Below are 19,851 nucleotides of genomic sequence, written 5' to 3'. Positions count from 1 at the left end.
TTTGTAGGAGAGTGATGGTTAGTAGTTGTGTTGGTTCTGTCATTGGCAGCGCTGGCCAATCTCAGCTTTACCTAATCTATTACCCGCAACATTAACATTGTGAACCTGACTCCTTCCCACACTGGCTTCATCAAGCTTGGACTCTATTTTAGTTAACCTATCCATCACACAATCTAAACCAGATTTGACAAACTTAAATAAGTCCTCCTTATGTGAGCCAAAGAGCATGTCGATGTGTGAGAGGACCGAGTCCGCATTTGCTTTAGTCTCATTAGGGGATGATAATTCCACTGTTGTCCGATGATCTGCACCCCCCCTTCCATGTTATTGCATCCTTTATAACGGGACCTGTTTTTTGGCATTTTTTCCTCTTTTTTTTACTAATGGGTACAGCCATATCTCTTGACAGTTCCAAGCTCCCCTTGCCCTCCGGTTTTCCTTTAGGGAGAGAAATAGAAGAAATGTCATTGTCCCTGATGGTGTCATTGTCTCTGGTAATGATATCTGCAACCACATCTATGGTTAAGCTGGGGACATGGTCTAAACATAAGGCGTCGTCAGTGGCAATGACCACCAGACCATCAGCTCCCAACCCCAACCGAGCCTCCACATTCTGAATATCATTAGTTAAGGCTCCCACTGTTGTGGTTAGGTAGGAGATAATAGAGGCACAGTTGCGTGGTATCTTTGACTCAGATTTAATCGTGTCTGCGAAACATTGTTCTTTTAGCTTACCCATGTTGATTTCTCAATTAAAGAGAGTTGGCCCGGTCCGGTCTTAGTCGGTGGTGTTTTTAGCGCACCTCCAGGCGCATATGCAACATCACAGGGTGCAGGGCTGCTGAGAAGGATAGTCCAGCAGTTTCCCTCACAGCACGATTGGAATGTGACCAGCCGTTTCCCTCATGGCAATGAAGGCAGGAGAGAAGAACCGGACCCTGAGCGTCCCGTGGTGCGAGAGGTCTGTGGTCTTTTTAACGTGCCTCCAGATGCGTATGCAGCGTCACCGGGTGCAGGGGTGCTGGGAAGGGTAGTCCAGCTGTTTACCTCACAGCGTGATTGGAATGTGAACAGCCGTTCCCCTCACGGCAATGAAGGCAGGAGAGAAGAACCAGACCCTAAACACAATCTGGTGATATGCGGAAGAAAGATCTAAGGTGGAAAACACTTCCATATCCTTAATGGTGGTCAACAGTTCACCAATGTTGGTCGGGATGCCTATCCACACAGATTGCTGCATTCAAGTCCCTTAAGTCCACACACAACCTGATGTCACCATTACCCTTCTTAGTTCATACCACCAGAGCCAACCACTTTGAATATTCTATTTCTTCAATCATCCCGCTCTCGCACGACTGTTATAATTCCTGATGCAAGGGTGTCCTCATAACTAATGGCACTCCCCGGGGTTTGTGGGCTATTGGTATCGCTCCATTCTTCAACACAATTCTGTGCATAAATTCCGTGAGAGTCCCCACTTGAAATTTGAATACTTCTGTATACTCAGTAATGTATGGTGTCCCTGATTCCACTTTACATACTTCAGTCTGAGCCCCCAATACTTGATCTGGGTGATTTTTATCCAAAAGGATACCCAAATCTCTTTGCTGAGGCCAACCGAACAAACACAAACCCTCTTTGGCAAAATACATTTTAGATTGTATAGTCCTAAGCTGAAATTTTCATTGAGCATTAATGAAACCCACTAACTCAATGGGTTTATTCCTATAGGCCACCTACCTCATTCATATCTGGATCTTTGAGTACATGCTCGTGAAATTTCTTCAAGTATTCCTCACCCACTAAATTATACCTAGCTCCTGAGTCTGGCATCATTCTTACTCCCACATCATCAATGTTGATGTTGCAAAAAGGATTATCCACACAAATTTTCACTATTTTTTTAATCTCTAAAATTACATCTTGGCCTTCCCTGTCACTTTTCACTTCTTCTATAACGTTCACAGAGGGTCTTCATTTATTCAAACCCCCAAATCGTCTTCTACACATTCTTGCAAAATGCCCCTTATTTCTGCACCTTTTCCACACTTGTCCTACTGCTGGCCATGAATTGTCAGTAGCTACATGACATTTGTATCCACCACATTTTTCTTGTCCCCCAATCTCTTAACACTACAGTCCTCTTCTTTCCTTGGCCTGCTCGTTTCCTTCTGAACTGCCTCAACTTTTCCCTCTGACTTTATTTCTGTTAATCCATCTTCTTTCAATTCTGCCCTCTTCATTAAGTCAATTGCCATTTGAAGAGTCAATCCTTCCATGTACAGCAATTTGTCTTTCACTTTTTTGTTGTTCACCTTCAAAACCGACTGGCCCCTTAGCATTTCATCTTGAAAACCTTTGTAATTACAGGTTGCTGCAAGTGATCTCAGACTGGCAACGTTATTCTCTACTGACTCCTGTAACAACCGGATTCTCAGAACAGGCAGCCTACCAACCGTAGCTAAACCAGTCATCACGTAACCACACTCTTCTCAGGCCACTATATACATGATATCTAGAATACTCACCTGAGAAGGTGAAAAAAGAGCTATTTACAAGCCTATACAGTTAAAGATACCACTAACATCTAATGGATTCCATATCTTATCCTATAATTACCTCATCTTATATTCTTTAACGTCACCCGACGATATCTTTAACGTCACCCGACAATATCTTTAACATCACCCGACGATTATCTTTAACGTCCCCCGACGATATCTTTAACGTCACCCGACGATTATCTTTAACGTCACCCGACGATTATCTTTAACGTCAACGACGATATCTTTAACGTCCCCCGACGATTCTGTATAGTCTCCCGACTGTCTATGCTATGTGGGGTTAATCTATCAACAATTTGGGCATTACTAAGGGCAAATTATATGTTCTGTCTTGCAACCATCCCTGATCCTGAGTAGTGTACCTAGTTATCAACAGTTACCCGCAAGTGGGGGTGTCTCCCAGCCCTCTATACATCAGCATCTGGTTAAAAAGGAACCCTTTACTCTCTCTCAGAGACAATAAACAACCAGGATTTGACTGGGGTCTCTTTATTAAAATGACAAGGAACTAAATAACTAATGCTCTTTGTGGAGCAATGATAGAATAACAACTAACAAGCAATCAAACAAACAAAATAAACAAAACATTATAACAATGATATATGTATAAGCAATACAGTAAGAAATTTTTAATGCTAGTGGAGACCTAAACATAACCTAGGAAGCAAAAAGAAGTGAATGATTATATAATGCTGATTATTTAAGAACACATCACCCTATTAAGAAGGGTCCAACTCTCTCTGTCCCTCTCTGGTGGAATTAGGACTCTCTCCATCACCATGGCACCACCACCAACGGACCAACTTCTGCTGTCTGTTCCTCTCTCTCTGGTGAAATCAGGACTCTCTCTCTCCTGCACCATCACCAACGTGCTAACTTCACTTCACTGGTTCAACTGCTCCAAAAGCTCCAACTGGCAGCTCCAACTCTTCCATCTGACTGGCAACTGCTTCAATACATTCTGACACACTGGATGCTCCAGGCTGACAGTTCCAACTCCAAAGATCATCTCTGACTGCTTCAACTCCAAAGACCAACTGACCGTTCTCTTCAGTTCCAAAAACCATCTGACAGCTCTGCTCTTCTGTTCTCTGATAATATGAGAGGCTCTCTGCTCATGGAAATTTCCAGCAAGCACCCGGCTTCCCACCGAATTCCTGTACCAAGCCCCGCGCTCCCTGCGCTCCCACAGTGGCCAGCTGTAGTTGCGTCTAGAGCCCGGGAAAGAAAGCACATTCCTTCGATAAGGGCCGGTCCTCACCGGTTTCTAACTAGTGAAAAACAACTCAACTATAAATATCACTTCTGACCAACAAACGCCTCAGACAACTGAGGCAGGAAGACAAGATGGCGACTCACTAGTTTAGGCCTTTAGACCTGTGTTCTGACCGACTTTGTCGGCCCTCCTTTGAGGAAGGATGATTGGAAGTGACTCTAGTCTATTAACATTCTAGTGCAAGGGTTAGAACCAAAAACAGGGCCTATCCATAGGGCACAGTAATGCACTTTCGTACCCTTTTCCTTAGATCAGGGCTTATAAAATTATGTTAGGGGATAGATTCATTAGTATTAGTGATAATCCGTCCTTTTGCAAGAGTGTTAGTATCCTTTCTATGGAGTTATGCTTATTTCGGGCCTTGTAGGCCTCAAACGGGAGAGACTCCATCTTGATTTCTGCCCCGGCAGCTTGAGATGCCTCTAGGTCAAGTGTAATGTTTTAGTTTCGAAGTGTTGTTGGCTTGGAGAGAACAGGCTCAGGCTGACCCTTATCGAAAGACTGTATTTTTCTCCACTCCGAAGACACAACATCAGGCCGGCTGGCTAGGAACGTGTCCTTGGTACAGGGAGGTACAAGAATTTGGTGGGCGGCAGGTTACTGGCCGTAACTTTCCATGAAAGGACAAGCTTCCATATTAGCGAAAGCATGAGGCAGTGAGTTAGTCAGTCTGTAGGCGGCAGCTAGCCGTTAGCATCAATGCTATTAATTATTTCCAGGCAGACAGTCGCCATTTTGAAGTCCGAGAAAGATCGAGAAGCTGATACTCTCTTAGAAAGATTGAAGTTATTTTAGTTGGAGCAGCTGGCGAGCTTTGACCCATACGATCAGAGCATTTCGAATGAAGCAGTTAATCAAAAGAACGAATACCAGAGTGGCTGAAACTAAATTATAAGATCGAAGCCGAGAAGTGGAGATGGTCTGTGATTGAGAGGAGAGAGGAGTAGTGCAGAACAGCCAGAGAGAAAGCAGCTAATGAAAGGAAGGTTCCAGTGACTTGGAGGGAAGCAGAAAAGACAGAGCATAGCGGTGCAGACGTGTATCCGTGACTGCCAAGGTGTGACTTTAAGACGAGCCAAGGCACAGACGAGAAGGGAACCTAGATGACTGCCGAACCCCGACTTCACGTTAATAAGGTGATATCTGCCCATATTCTATAGTGTGCACATTCTAACCTTTCACTTTCCTTTGCAGGATTTATGTCATAGTATTGTATTGTTCTTTTTATGATCAGTGTAATAAAGATACCCCAGTTCTTAGTGAACCAGTATGTGCCTCGTATTCTTGTTCAATCAGGGTAAACTGCTCTTCTAGTCAGGCATTGTTTTCATGAACGGATCATGTCACGCAATTTATATACACAACAAAGCACTCGATCTCTTGAGAGCCAACGAACGTCTGTGTGCAGTAGGAGCTTTTCAAACCTTACACCCATTTGTACACAAATATGAGCAAATATTCTTGATTTAAGAGGTCAACTTTTAATGTAATTCACAATTTGAATCACTTTGTCCATAACTTCCCTTAAGTCATTCCCAATGGTTTGCGTGACTAGTGCCTCGCGATGTAAAAAGCAATGAGTAAATATGATAGTTTAATTTTCTTTCTTTGCTAAAGCTATAAATCCTTTTGTTGAGCCAACCATTGATGGTGCGCCATCCGTGCATATCCCAACACAAGCAAACCAGCGCAAATTATTTTCCTTCATGAAGCAATCTAAAGTTTGAAATATATCCTCACCTCTAGTTCTCAATGGAAGTTCTGGGCAACACAGGAATTGCTCAATAATTGTGTCAGTATGAATAAAACGTATAAAAACCAGTAATTGATCTAACCCACTGACATCTGTTGATTCATCTAGTTGCAATGCAAAGATCCTATTGTCGTCTTGAAAAATATCCTTCATTTGCAGCTTAACGTTAGCAGACATATCTTGAATCCGTCTTCCAATTGTGTTATCTGCCAAAGGGATTTTATTTACTTCAATCTCAAATTCTGGCCCAAACATTGTTCGAACAATAGCACAGCAAGATTGCCTAATGGTGGTTTCGGCAACAGTGTGTGCTTCCTTGTTTTTGGCAATTATTTGAGCAACCAAGTAACTTGCCTTTTGAGCTTTCTCTGATGTCTTCATTCTCTTTGTGAATGATGCAGACTGCTTCCTTATAGATTTCGCAAGCTCAATAAAGTATTCTACTGGTTTTGCTGACAAATGGCTGTGTTTTGTGGTAAAATGGTGTTTTAATTTATTTGGTACCATGCTTTCATTTGCAAGTATTTCCCCACAAACTAAACACTGGGGACAAGGATGGTTTTCATTACCAGAAAATGTGAACCCCAGTTCCATATAAGCTTTGTTATATAAACGGGGATTGGCGATTTTCCCTTTACACTTCTCACGTACTGAGTATTCAGTTGATTCTTGGGTACTTTGCTCAATAGCTGCTACATTGTGTTCTTCGCAAACGTCATTGTCACCCGTTTTTCGCTTCTGAATTATAAACTTACACATTTTGAGTTTCTGTTTGCTTTCACGTGAAAATGAAGAAATGTGGAAATCTAGAGATAGGAAGAACATAAGATACGAAGTTTAACAATCTTATGCCTTGCTTACAGTCTTCATTCTCTCCAGTAACATTTCAGGATTTGAGTAGTAGATAATCATGTGAAATCAGAGCTCTGAGCATAATGTGGGACAGAAGTGATAACTGCATAGGCGCTGGCTCTGGCAGACTACCAATGCCAAGTGAGCTGTCCCGAACCCACAATTATCTTACATCCTATAGCAGAAGGCCCTTACATTTCCATGCCATGGTCTTCCACACCAAACTATATTGCTTACTTTCCTAAAAAAACAAATCGATGTCTCATTTTTAATGTACTTATTTGAACTGGAAACAACCAAGAGATAATCAAATAAACAACCACATATTGCTCTGCTATGACACCGAAGCCTTTTTGACTGGACCAGAGACAGGCAACCTAAATGAGGTAGCAGTGCGCCAAGCAGAAAACATGCCAATGAAGGTGGAAGCATCAAGCCAACGTTGCCCATGGGAAATGCTAATTAAGTTGGAGGACCACGTTTTTGAAACCTCTCAAATGGTTGGGAAAATCAAACTGCTGCCCAAGCGGTGTTGAAAATAATGGCTGCCATCTTTCAAGAATCTACACGTGCTATTTAGTGCTAATTCTTTCACACACATGCACGCACGCACACACACACATTCGCAGCAAGATTTTTCTGTGTTTTAAACGCTCGCTGCTGACATCTTCAGTTATGTAATAAAGGTCATCAGTTCACATCCTGGCAGGACCAACTCATACACGTGCTATTTAGTGCTAATTCTTTCACACACATGCACGCACCCACACACACATTCACAGCAAGATTTTTCTGTGTTTTAAACGCTCGCTGCTGACATCTTCAGTTATGTAATAAAGGTCTTCAGTTCACATCCTGGAAGGACCAACTCACACACGTGCTATTTAGTGCTAATTCTTTCACACACATGCAGGCACACACACACACATACACACACCCACACACACGCTGCCCACAGCAGAAAATTATTAACTCACTCTATCTGTCTATCCATCGCACTCACTCTATCGCCAACACTCTATCTATCTATCTATCGCCCTCCCTCTATCTATATATCGCACTCACTCTATCACATCCCCACAGCATCACTCAGCACCACCCCAGCATCACTCAGGGGCACCACATCACTACTATGCGCTACCACAGCATCACTGAAAGTCACAGCATCACTCGTCGCAACCACAACATCACTCAGCGCCACCACATCATCAATCTGTGCAACCATTCAACAACACCTGGTTCAAATATGTTCTCTCAATGTTTCAAGCTTTATTACAAATGTCACAAAAAGATGTTAATATTTCACTTCTGGTCTTGGATTTTAGTCTCAATAAAATACACTGAACATAATCTTCACAAAAGTTATTTACCAAATTTTAAGCTATTGCCATTATAAATTACAATAACTTTTATTGAAGTATTAATTATTAAAAATAAATTAAAGCCATTGTTATTTGTAATATCAATACATCTAAGTCACGTTAATACAATACATATTACATTACAAATGCTATAGGTGTCACATTTGCGAAAGTTAAAACTATTGGCATTGTAAATGACAAAGCTATTTATTTCGCTATTTTCAAAACCAACACATAAAAAACAAATTTGTCAATTACAATACCAATAGCTCTAACTTTCCTAATGCGAGACCTATTGCATTGCAAATGCTTATTGGGCTTGGGGGCCGTTTTAAGGCTCAAGGTGGGGGGCAGGGGTCATGGAACTTTTTGGGGGTTTGGGGCCATTTTAGGACTGAGGGCAAGGGACTGGGTCAGGGTAGAATTTTGGCCTGGGGGTGTTTTAGGGCTCAGGGTGGGGGCCAGGGTCTGGGTGTGTTTGGTGGACGCAATTGGATTAATGCAGAGAACTCTTCCAGCAAGAACGGGACTTCAATCTACAACATGTCTGACAACAGGTACTGTAACCCTGGTTCTATGAACCAACATGTTTTTCATTTTGTGGGACATTAACTTTCACGGTGAAAAGAAACAGCCCGGAAAGGTTCCCTGATGATTAGTTAATTTGTGTTCTGCCTGAAATTACGGGGCATCTGTCACTGTGAGAGAAATACGAGGGAAATGCAACCATATTCGAAGCCATTCGCTAAGCAGCTTGGTGTTGCTAAAGACCTTTTTAATGAGGAAGAGGAGGTCGGAGGGCAAACTATCACCGCAGATGCAGCGGGCACGCACACGGATAGTACTTTCATTAAAGATGCATAGGGGGCCTATGAAAAGTTGAGTAAATAAAAAACACTTACTTAACTCGGATCTTCGCAGAGGGCACAGGGCAGAACCAGACGAGCTGCACAGGATGTGAAGCTAAATATCCTACAGAGTCAACCGGTGCAGCATCACACCTGTGAAAGTCCCTCAAGTTGGTAGCCAGGCACTATTATACCCCACTCTGGCGTTCGTCAGCCACTGGTCTAATTCAGTGTGTAATCATGTCCCCGTGTAACAAATAGGATTGTAGGATAGGATGTTTCTTGGCTTATTTGTGTGGGAAGTTGCGCAATAGTAAAGCTCCAATTGTTCATTTCAATGGATTAAATCAGTCAGTTATGTTTTAATAGCAGGGGCCCAATTTTTCCCTCACATGTAAACTATCATTCGCTTCGTCAGTAATAAGGCAAGGGAAGCAAAAGGCCGCACACTTGGCGACATGTCTGAGTGCATCCTAACCGGGCAGGCATGGGAGAACTCACTCCTATCAGAGAGATACTCTAACACTGCATCATTATCTGCTAATGCAGATGCAGCGCGCACGCACACGGATAGTACTTTCCTGACTAAATAAACAAGCATTTACAATGCAATGGTCTCGGCAATATTATAGTTAGAGCTATTGGTAGTGCTCATTTTTTTTATATATTTTGTATCTGTAAATAAATGGCATTGTTATTTTCTTTATTGGTTTTTTATTTTATTTTTGCATATGGGATACTTATAGCATTAGCAGAGAGAGAGTGAGTTAGCAAGATAGAGTGAGGTATTGAAATAGAGAGTGAGGTAGTGAGAGAGAGTGAGGTAGATAGAGTGTAATGTAGTGAGATAGAGTGTGAGTTAGTAAAGAGTGAGGTAGTTAGAGAGGGATGTTGTGATGTAGCGAGATATAAGCATAGAGTGATGTTGTGATGTAGTGAGATAGAGAGGTAGTGAAAGTGAGTTAGTGTGATAGAAAGAGTGAGGTAGTGAGATAGAGAGTGATTGATGTAGTGAGTTATAGTGAGAGTGAAGTTATGATGTGAGCTAGAGAACGAAGTAGTGAGAGAGTGTGTTGTTATATTTTTAGAGAGAGAAGTTGTGAGATAGTGAAGTACTGAGATAAATAGAGTGTAGTGGTGAGTTAGAGAGAGTTATGTAGTGATAACGATGCAGATAGAGAGTGAGGTAGTTAGAGGAGAAAGTGAGTTAGTGAAAGAGTTAGGTATTGAAACAGTGAGTGAGTTTGTGTGTTAGTGAGATAGAGAGAGTGATGTAGTTAAACTGAGTGAAAGTGTCTTAGTGTGATACAAATCGAGATATTGATGTAGTGAGAGTGAGGTAGATAGAGTGAGGTAGTGAGTGACAGAGAGTGAGGTAGTCAATAAGTGCGTTTGTGAGGTGTAGAGAGAGTGATGTAGTGAAAGAGGTAGCGAAAGTGAATTAGTGAGATATAGAGTGAGTGAAGTAGTGAGAGAGAGATAATTTGTGAGGTAGTGAGATAGAGAGAGTGAATTTGTGAGGTTGTGATACAGATATTAGGTGTACTAAAGAGCAGGTTGGGTTACAGTTGCCTACCTCTGCTCACCTATATTTAAGCTTTGTAGATTGTAGCTTAAATCTGAAAATCACCGATTCTTAAATCCCAACTTCAAAACTTCCTTTTTTGGTTTTAAAATGAATCCACATTTTTTGTTAAAGTTTTCACCTACTACAATATGTCCCATGCACATGCTGCTCTATCCACCTGAATGGACCCGTGGTGTCAGAGTTGCAGGAAGTAGGCGTGGTAAGTAATGTGTACGTTTATGAATCTGGTAAATTAAAGAGACACAGCTCACACCACAGACTTCATTTTCCCCCCCTCCTCCGACTGTTAGGCACCATTAATGTGAGAAGACATCAGAAAATGATGTCATTATAACAGACCCTGTTCAAATAGCGCACAGCTGAAAAGTTGCCAACATACTGATCCAATTGATTGTGGAAGGAGTACAGTAATTGTTGAATTTTTTACATCCCTGTTCACTTTTTAGTAGCTGTTTACTGTACAGAATATAGTCACAGTGGGCTGTAGAGGCAGCCAAACTTATTTGACTGAAGCATCACGAGGCAGTGAGATTCACTAGCAACTTCTTCCTATTTGTTTTGCTGAGCTTTCAATTTGTCTAGGTCCACATATGAGCAGCACATAGATCCTAGTTTTTTTGCTTTCCACTTTTTTTTATTATATAAAACTAGGACTACAAGCCCCAGAATGCAAAGTAAAAGTCTAGCCAAGGTGAGGTACTTGCATATTAGCGTAGAAACTTTGGAGGCATGAATTTTAGGATGTTCATTTCAGGTTGTAGCAAACGTTTTCTTAGTGCAGTACGTTCTGCCCTGTGTTAATACTGTAATGACATTAAAACAATGAACACTTGTGTCGGCACTATGGCCATCAGCACATTAGATGCCTTACTCATAACACACATTTGTAGTTATATAACCCCTCCCCATGTGCACACATCAAACTTTCTGACAATCCGTGGGCGTCCATCACCCCTCCAAAACCCCATATGGGATACTTATTGCATTAGTAGAGAGAGAGTGAGGTAGCAAGATAGAGTGAGATATTGAAATAGAGAGTGAGGTAGTGAGAGAGAGTGATGTCGTGAGATAGAGTGTGAGGTAGTAAAGAGTGAGGTAGTTAGAGAGAGGGATGTTGTGATGTAGTGAGATAGGGAGGTAGTGATAGAGAGAGTGAAAGTGAGTTACTGTGATAGAAAGAGTGAGGTTGTGAGATAGTGATTGATGTAGTGAGTTATAGTGAGAGAGTGAAGTAGTGAGAGAGTGAAGTTGTTATATTTTTAGAGAGAGAAGTTGTGAGATACTGAAGTACTGAGATAAATATAGTGTAGTAGACAGAGTTATTTAGTGATGTAGATAGAGAGTGAGGTAGTGAGAGAAGGAAAAAGTGAGTCCGTGAAAGAGTTCTGTATTGAGGTAGTGGAATCTTTTACGGTAGTGAGATGTAAACAGTGAGTGAGTTTGTGTGGTAGTGAGATATAGAGTGATGTAGTTAAACAGAGTGAAAGTGTCTTAGTGTGATACAAATAGAGATAGTGAGGTAGTGAGAGTGAGGTAGATAGAGTGAGGTAGTGAGTGACTGAGAGAGTGAGGTAGTTAAAGAGTGAGTTTGTGAGGTGTAGTGTTGTTATATGTAGTGAGATTGAAACACACCACAGACTTCTTTTTCCCTCCCCTCCTCCGACTGTTAGGCACCATTAATGTGAGAAGACATCAGAAAATGATGTCAGTCTAACAGACCCTGTCCAAATAGCGCACAGCTGAAAAGCTGGCAACATAGTGATCCAATTGATGGTGGAAGGAGTACAGTAATTGTTGAATATTTTATATCACTGGTCACTTTTTTGTAGCTGTTTACTGTACAGAATATAGTCACAGTGGGCTGTAAAGGCAGCCAAACTTATTTGACTGAAGCATCACGAGGCAGTGACATTCCCTAGCAACTTCTTCCTATTTTTTTTGCAGAGTTTTCATTTTTTTAGGTCCACATATGTGCAGCACATAGATCCTATTTTTTTTGCTTTCCACTGATTTTTATTATATACATTTCAGGTTGTAGCAAACGTTTTCTTAGTGCAGCACGTTCTGCCCTGTGTTAATACTGTACTGACATTAAAACAATGAACACTTGTGTCGGCACTATGGCCATCAGCACATTAGATGCCTTAGTCATAACACACATTTGCAGTTATATAATCCCTCCCTATGTGTACACATCAAAGTTTCTGACAATCCGTGGGCGTCAATTTCCCCCCCAATCCCCATATGGGATACTTATTGCATTAGCAGAGAGAGAGTGAGGTAGCAAGATAGAGTGAGATATTGAAATAGAGAGTGAGGTAGTAGGAGAGAGTGAGGTAGAGAGTGAGGTAGATAGAGTGTGATGTAGTGAGATAGAGTGTGAGGTAGTAAAGAGTGAGGTAGTTAGCGAGAGGGATGTTGTGCTGTAGTGAGATAGGGAGGTAGTGATAGAGAGAGTAGAAGTGAGTTACTGTGATAGAAAGAGTGAGGTAGTGAGATAGAGTTATTGATGTAGTGAGTTATAGTGAGAGAGTGAAGTAGTGAGAGAGTGAAGTTGTTATATTTTTAGAGAGAGAAGTTGTGAGATAGTGAAGTACTGAGATAAATATAGTGTAGTAGACAGAGTTATGTAGTGATAAAGATGTAGATGGAGAGTGAGGTAGTGAGAGAAGGAAAAAGTGAGTTTGTGAAAGAGTTTGGTATTGAGGTATTGGAATCATTTACGGTAGTGAGATGTAAACAGTGAGTGAGTTTGTGTGGTAGTGAGCTATAGAGTAATGTAGTTAAACAGAGTGAAAATGTCTTAGTGTGATACAAATAGAGATAGTAAGGTAGTGAGAGTGAGGTAGATAGAGTGAGGTAGTGAGTGACAGAGAGTGAGGTAGTTAAAGAGTGAGTTTGTGAGGTGTAGTGTTGTTATATGTAGTGAGATTGAAACAGAGAGTGACGTTGTGAGGTAGTGAGCTTGAGAGAGAGTGATGTAGTGAAAGAGGTATTGAAAGTGAATTAGTGAGATATAGAGTGAGTGAAATAGTGAGTTAGAGAGAGAGAGTGAATTTGTGAGGTAGTGAGATAGATATTGTGTTAGTGAGTGAGGTATTGAGTGTTTGATTGTGTGAGTAGTGAGTTAGTGAGATATATTTAGTGGATTAGTGATGTTGAAAGAGTGAGTTAGTGATATTGATAGAGTGAGTTAGAGAGAGTGAGTGACGTTGTGATGGGAAGAGAATGAGGTAGTGAAAGTGAGAGTTTGAGATAGAATGAGGACATACATAGCTACTGACTTACACATACAGAGGTAATCCTAGACTATTTGTAAATATGCATTGATAGTTCTGAAGATCAAATACATTGTTGTTTCTTGTAAATAATTAGTACTGAAAAGTGTTTAAAAAATTTTATTAATTAGAATTTTTATATACTTTTGTTTACATTTCTTAAACTTTGCATTAGTGTTAACTTTTAATTACATTTTTGTAATCTTATTTGATTATTTCAAGAATGGAGCCATTTTTAAATATAACATTTACATTTTTTGGTAATTTTAGCATGAGAGCTTCACTAAAGTCTTCTACGTCTGTAGGTATATCGAAGTAGTCCATTATAATAGTATTTTCGATGTCCATTGATTTTAAAAGTTCAGTGTCTTGAATGTGTACGGTTAGGGTACATTTTTCTTGCGTCGTATTTTCAATCCCATATATTGTAATATTTATTTTTTCCAAAGGTGGTTCTATTACCTGCAAAGTAAAAATAAATTGTTAATAGAGGCATATAGTGTGCATTCTGATTATTCTGTTATTGTAGTAGTCCAGATGGTAAGTGAAATAGAAAGTGATAGTTTTAAAGATAGAGAGTGAGGTAGTGAGAGCGAGAGAGAGTGATGTACTTATTTAGTGGGAGATTGTGTAGTTGTGATGTTTTGAGAGATAGATGTTGTAAGATAGTGAGGTAGTGAGATAAATTGAGTGGAGTTTTGAGTTAGATTTATTGATGTAGTGAGAGAGCGAGAGTGATTTCAAGAGACTGAGTGAGATATATTTTGAGTGAGGTGTTGAAAGTGATGGAGTGAGATAGAAAGTAATATAAAGATGAAGTGATATAGAGAGAAAGTGAGGTAGTGAGAGAGTGAATTTGTGATGTAGTAAGATAGAGAGTGATGTAGTGAAATTGAGAGTGAGGTAGTGAGAGAGTGATGTGATAGATAGTGCTGTAAGATACAGATCTACAGTTAAAGAGAGTGAGTGTGGTATATTGCGAGTGATGTAGTGAAAGTGAGGGAGTGAGATAGAGAGTAAGAGAAAGTGAGGTAGTGAGATAGATAGAGAGTGAATTTGTGATGTAGTAAGATAGAGAGTGATGTAGTGAGTTAGAGAGTGAGGTAGTGAGAGAGTTAGGTAGTGATAGATAGTGCTGTAAGATATAGATCTAGGTAACATACATATTGAGGCATTTACATAGACATAGAGAGTTAATTATACACATATAGAGCCACTTAAAGAAACACACATAGACACCTACCCACCTATTGAGCTTTGCATACATAGAGGTAAACGCACTCAAATCTACATATACACAGAGTGTGGGGCAGAGAGCGCGTGGGGCAGAGAGCGCGTGGGGCAGAGAGCGTGTGGGGCAGAGAGCGCGGGGGCAGAGAGCGCGGGGGCAGAGAGCGCGGGGGGCAGAGAGCACGGGGGGCAGAGAGCGCGGGGGCAGAGAGCGCGGGGGCAGAGAGCGCGGGGGCAGAGAGCGCGGGGGCAGAGAGCGTTGGGGAGAGCTGTTGGGGCAGAGAGCGTGGGGGCAGAGAGCGTGGGGTCAGAGAGCGTGGGGGCAGAGAGCGTTGAGGAGAGCTGTTGGGGCAGAGAGCGTGGGGGCAGAGAGCGTGGGGGCAGAGAGCGTGGGGGCAGAGAGCGTGGGGGCAGAGAGCGTGGGGGCAGCGAGTGTGGGTAGTACTTACCTCTATATGTGTATTCCGCGTAGTATTTAACATTTTCTCATTATTAAACTCGTGGACGGTTAAGTGTGTCATTTTGACATACGTTCCAAGTGTTATTGGGAATTCTGTTGCATTTCTCCATAATGTTATTTTGACAGAGTCTGTTGTGTCTATAACTGTGATAGATTTTAATTGTGTTTCTTGTCCTGACACAAAAATGTTTTTAGTTTCTTCTTCCTGTAAAAGATAAAGTAAATATTAGTTTTTATTAGTGATGTAATGTGTCAGTATAGCAGACAGAGTGCGGTGCCGACAGAGTGCGGTGCCGACAGAGTGCGGTGCAGACAGAGTGCGGTGCAGACAGAGTGCGGTGCAGACAGAGTGCGGTGCAGACAGAGTGCGGTGCAGACAGAGTGCAGACATATTTTTGTGAAGAGAGTGTGTTGAAGAGAAAATGTGGGGCAGAGAGCGTGGGGGCAGAGAGCGTGGGGGCAGAGAGCGTGGGGGCAGAGAGCGTGGGGGCAGAGAGCGTGGGGGCAGAGAGCGTGGGGCAGAGCGCGTGGGGCAGAGAGCATGTTTGAATAGAGTTTGTGTTGTACTTATTAACATACCTCGGATATTGTCCCTGTTATGCTCATTAATGTCCGTAATTTTGCTTGTCTTATTGTTTTAATCAGTGATACTGGTGGAGCTGGTGGTTCTAGTATATTTTTTGCTTCGTCCAGAATTTCACTTGTAAGCGTTAAAGGTATCATCCTTGATATTTTTGTATGTTTCGTTAAAAGTACAACATTGTTCTTTGCTAGGAAATTTCTTATAATAATTCCATTTCCTTGTTTGGTTTGATTGTAAAAATCATCATTATAGCATGTTGCTTTTATTGAACCACTTTCATCTGCTAGGGCAAGGTGGTATAAGATTTTGTTTTCTTTCTTAGCATTTTGGTAGTTTGTTTTTTGAGAACATGTTACAATGTTTGCTTTTATAGCCTTTTGATAAGGTTTGCTCTCATCTTGTTTGCCCATCTTAATTTCTTGTATAGAAATCATCTGAAATGAGAATAAATTGTGAGTATACATTTTGAATATAACTGTTGAATACATTGTACTTTATCTTGAAGTAACATAAAGTAACCTATGAAATTATACAACTGGCTTATTAAATAGAGAGAGTTATGTAGTGAGAGAGAGTGAGGTAGATAGAGAGTGAGGTAGTGAGAGACAGAGTGAAGTATTGAAAGAGTTAGGTAGTGATGCTTAGGAATGTTGAGATATAAACAGAGAGTGATGTTGTGAGTTAGTGAGATAGAGTGCGTTAGTGAAATAGAGAGTGGAAGTTATTTAGTGTGATAGAGAGATTGGGAATCTGATGAAGTGAGATCGAGAGAGAGTGATGTAGTGAGTTAAAGAGATAGAATTTGTGTGTTAGTGAGATAGTGATTATGTTAGTGAGTTATTGACTTACTGAACTTTAGAGAGAGCGAGGCGTGATATAGTGATGTAGTGAGAGTGAAATTGTGAAATTGAGAGAGAGTGATGTAGTGAGAGAGTGATGTAGTGAAGTAGAGAGTGAAGTTGTGAGATAGTGTGTTAGAGAGTGATGTAGCAAGAGAGTGATGTATGTAGCAACAGTTATTTAATGAGCTATTGAGTGAGAGTTAGTGAAGTAGTGTTATTGTGTTGCTGTTATTTAGATAGAGTTGAGTAGTGAGATAGAGAGTGAGTTAGAGAGAGTGAATGAGTTAGTGAGAGAGTGAAGTAGTGTGTGACATAGTTAGAGTGAGTGATGTAGTGAGAGAGAGAGTTAGTGAGAGAAAGTGATAGGGAGAGAGAGTGAGGTATATATAGAGAGAGAGTCTACCACACACAGACAAAAAGTGTATCACTCAGACATACATACAGAGCACTACATACTGATACATCCATAAACTTCCATATACTGAGACAGCCATACACACAGAGAGCTATCAACACATATACAGAGCTACATATATACCCATAGAGAGCCACTGAGTTACTACTTAACATAAATACTGATTTAGCCGCATAAAGATAGCGAACTATTTATACACACATATATATACAACATGCTTACTAAATTGCAACCCATAAAGCTTTGTGATCACTATAATATGACTCTAATATACCATAGTGACTTAAGTTTACATTACTATAGATATGATCTAAAGTCGATTTGTAGTCAGTTGTATATTCTGTTACTTTCTGTTCACATTTGAATTCGTTTACCATATATTGTAGCAGTATGTTAGCATTTTGTGATGATTGTATTAAATCTATGTTGAAGTCACCCATTATGCAGTAATTATAATTAGGGTAAAAGTTCAATATCGTACTTAAAACTTGTAATAGTGTTTGTATGTGTACATGTGGTGGTTTGTATAGTATAACAAATAAGTAGTTGCAATTATTAAGCTGCAGAGTAAAATGTAGAATGTCAATTTCGTGTTGTGTTTCATATATAGGAATTAAAAAAATATTTTTCCTGTAGTAAATTGCTATCCCATGGTTTGTTACTTGATGGTGGAATTTGTCAAATATTAATAGATGGTACTGTTCTATTAAGAAAGTATTGCTATCAGCTATTCTAGTAGTGTTTATTTCAGTGAAGCATAGAATATCTGCATTCATTAGATTTGTGTCTGCTTTTATAGCTGTGTAATTCTTTTGCAGTGAACGTATATTTTGCACTATCAAATTACACATTTGGCTGTAGTTACATAATTGTGGTACAGATATTTGCAATAGCATATCTGTTCTTAGTCTTGTCATTTCGTCATGTACTTTAGCATGGACAGCTATTTTGTCTGGGTTAAAGTTTTTAATATATATGTTAGCTAATGATTTGGCTCTGCTTAAAGCCACATAATGCATATGATGTACTTTGCTATTGTTAAAGTGTATGTAAAGTGGTTCCATAGTTGCTCCTTGTGTTCTATGTATAGTACGTGCAGATGATTGTCGTAGGGGAAATTGTTTGCGTATAATTGTTATAAATTTTTTGGTAAATTGAAAATGGCGCGATATAGCATGTATTGGTGTCCAAGTAGGCAAAATGTTAGTGTTATATATGTGTTTATTTTCCTGCCTTGTATATTTACCAACATTTTCATCATCAAAATGAATCCATATAACATTAGGGGTGTTATTTATTGTTTCTACAAATTCAACTATGCCTGTAGCACCATTTGTTAAGCCATCATTAACATTAATATTGCTAGTTAGATCATATCTTAATTTCAAGGCAATATGGACAACGAATGGCAGGCCCATTGTTTTTGTTGAGTCTGTAGGCAATTGACTAAGAATTTTCTTTTTAACAATTTCAGTTAAGTCAGATGCAACTGTATCTACTGCTGTTGCTGTGTAAACTGGGTAATGTTGTATATGTTGCAATAAAACTGCACTATTAATGCTATTAACTTCATTGTTAGTTCCCATAATGTAAGGTATAGTTTTGATAATGTTTTCTGGTGGTTCAAATTCTCGTGTTTGTATCTGTATTATATCTTCAGTAGTTTGTTTTCCTTCTCGTAATCTGTTTAGTAGTTCAGCAAATGGTAAGTCATTGAGCTGTCTCATTATTTTAGTTAACTCAAATAACTTAAAATGTTCTTGCCATAGATTAGTACTTAATGGTCTGTATGAATATTTAGAAGTTTCAAAAATGTATGGGTCAAATACTGGCTTTAATTGATAAAAATCTCCAATTGCTAAAATTGATACACCACCAAAAGGGAGGTTAGACATTTTTATTTCTTGTAGTCTATTATGTATGAAATTGAATATATTTGCTCCTACCATTGGGATTTCATCAATTATTACTATTTTTAGATGCATTAATTGGTTTTGTAGTGTGCTCCGGTTCTCATGAGTTAGTGGTTTGTGATCTAGTGTTTGCGAAACCGGTATTTTAAAAGTACTATGTAGTGTTTTACCATGAATGTTATGTGCTGCTTTGCCCGTTGGAGCTGTAAGCAATACATATATGTTGTCTGGATTTTCTCCTGCTTTAGTATTGTAGTATCATAGTAATGTTTGGTAAAGTGCAGTAATAAGGAAGCTTTTACCTACTCCTGCACCACCTGCACAAAATGTGTAGCAGGGTGTTTCTTTTGTCTTTATCCAATGTAAGTGATGGTATATAAAGTTAAGTTGTTTATTGGTAAGATTTTGCATTATACTGTTATATTGCTCATTTGGTATTAAATTATTTGTTAGTTCTTCTTCAATAGTTGTACTTCTAATTCCTAAATCGAATGATAAGTCATACATTATTTGTTCATTAGCTTGTATTTCTGGACATATGTTGTCATCATTTTCTATTTCTGTGGGAGGTATAAGTAATGGATCTAATGTACTATTTTCATTGTCGTTTGTTGTTAATGTTTTATTATATTTATTATGATAATAGTCAATTGTGCTTTGAATTTCTAGATAGCGTTCATAATAGGTTTCTTTCTGACCAATTATTTGATGTTCAACTCTCCATGGGTAATAAAGCATTATCAATTCTCTATAATAATTTTCGGAGTCATTGTTTTTGTTAAATCTACAATATCGAATTATTTTTTGTTTTTTGCGTTTTGCGTAGTCTACTTCTATTTCTTCATGTTGCAGATTAATCTCAAGTTCTTCCTCATCTGAGCTATAAAA

At 39.7% G+C, this 19,851-nt stretch overlaps 2 protein-coding genes across 3 annotated transcripts in view; both read right to left on the bottom strand.

The window, feature by feature from the left end:
• Positions 1-5,434: 5,434 nt before the first annotated feature.
• LOC147731674 (zinc finger BED domain-containing protein 5-like) lies at positions 5,435-6,352 on the bottom strand. Its single transcript, XM_086954234.1, has one exon. The coding sequence runs from the start codon at positions 6,350-6,352 to the stop codon at positions 5,435-5,437; it is 918 nt and encodes a 305-aa protein (XP_086810360.1).
• A 7,372-nt stretch (positions 6,353-13,724) lies between these two features.
• Positions 13,725-19,851, bottom strand: part of LOC147731673 (uncharacterized) — a 32,464-nt gene continuing 26,337 nt past the window's right edge. For both annotated transcript variants that reach the window (XM_086958785.1, XM_086958786.1), the window contains 3 exons: positions 15,790-16,227; positions 15,200-15,415; positions 13,725-13,982 (listed from right to left, as the gene is read on the bottom strand). In XM_086958785.1, coding sequence (XP_086814911.1) covers positions 13,725-13,982; positions 15,200-15,415; positions 15,790-16,227 — 912 coding nt within the window. The remainder of the gene's footprint in view (positions 13,983-15,199; positions 15,416-15,789; positions 16,228-19,851) is intronic.

Source organism: Lissotriton vulgaris, chromosome 2_1, assembly GCF_964263255.1.
Source record: "Lissotriton vulgaris chromosome 2_1, aLisVul1.2, whole genome shotgun sequence".
NCBI lineage: Eukaryota > Metazoa > Chordata > Amphibia > Caudata > Salamandridae > Lissotriton > Lissotriton vulgaris.
The sequence above is the reverse complement of the archived record's forward strand: the minus strand, read 5'-3'. Positions and strand labels throughout refer to the sequence as shown.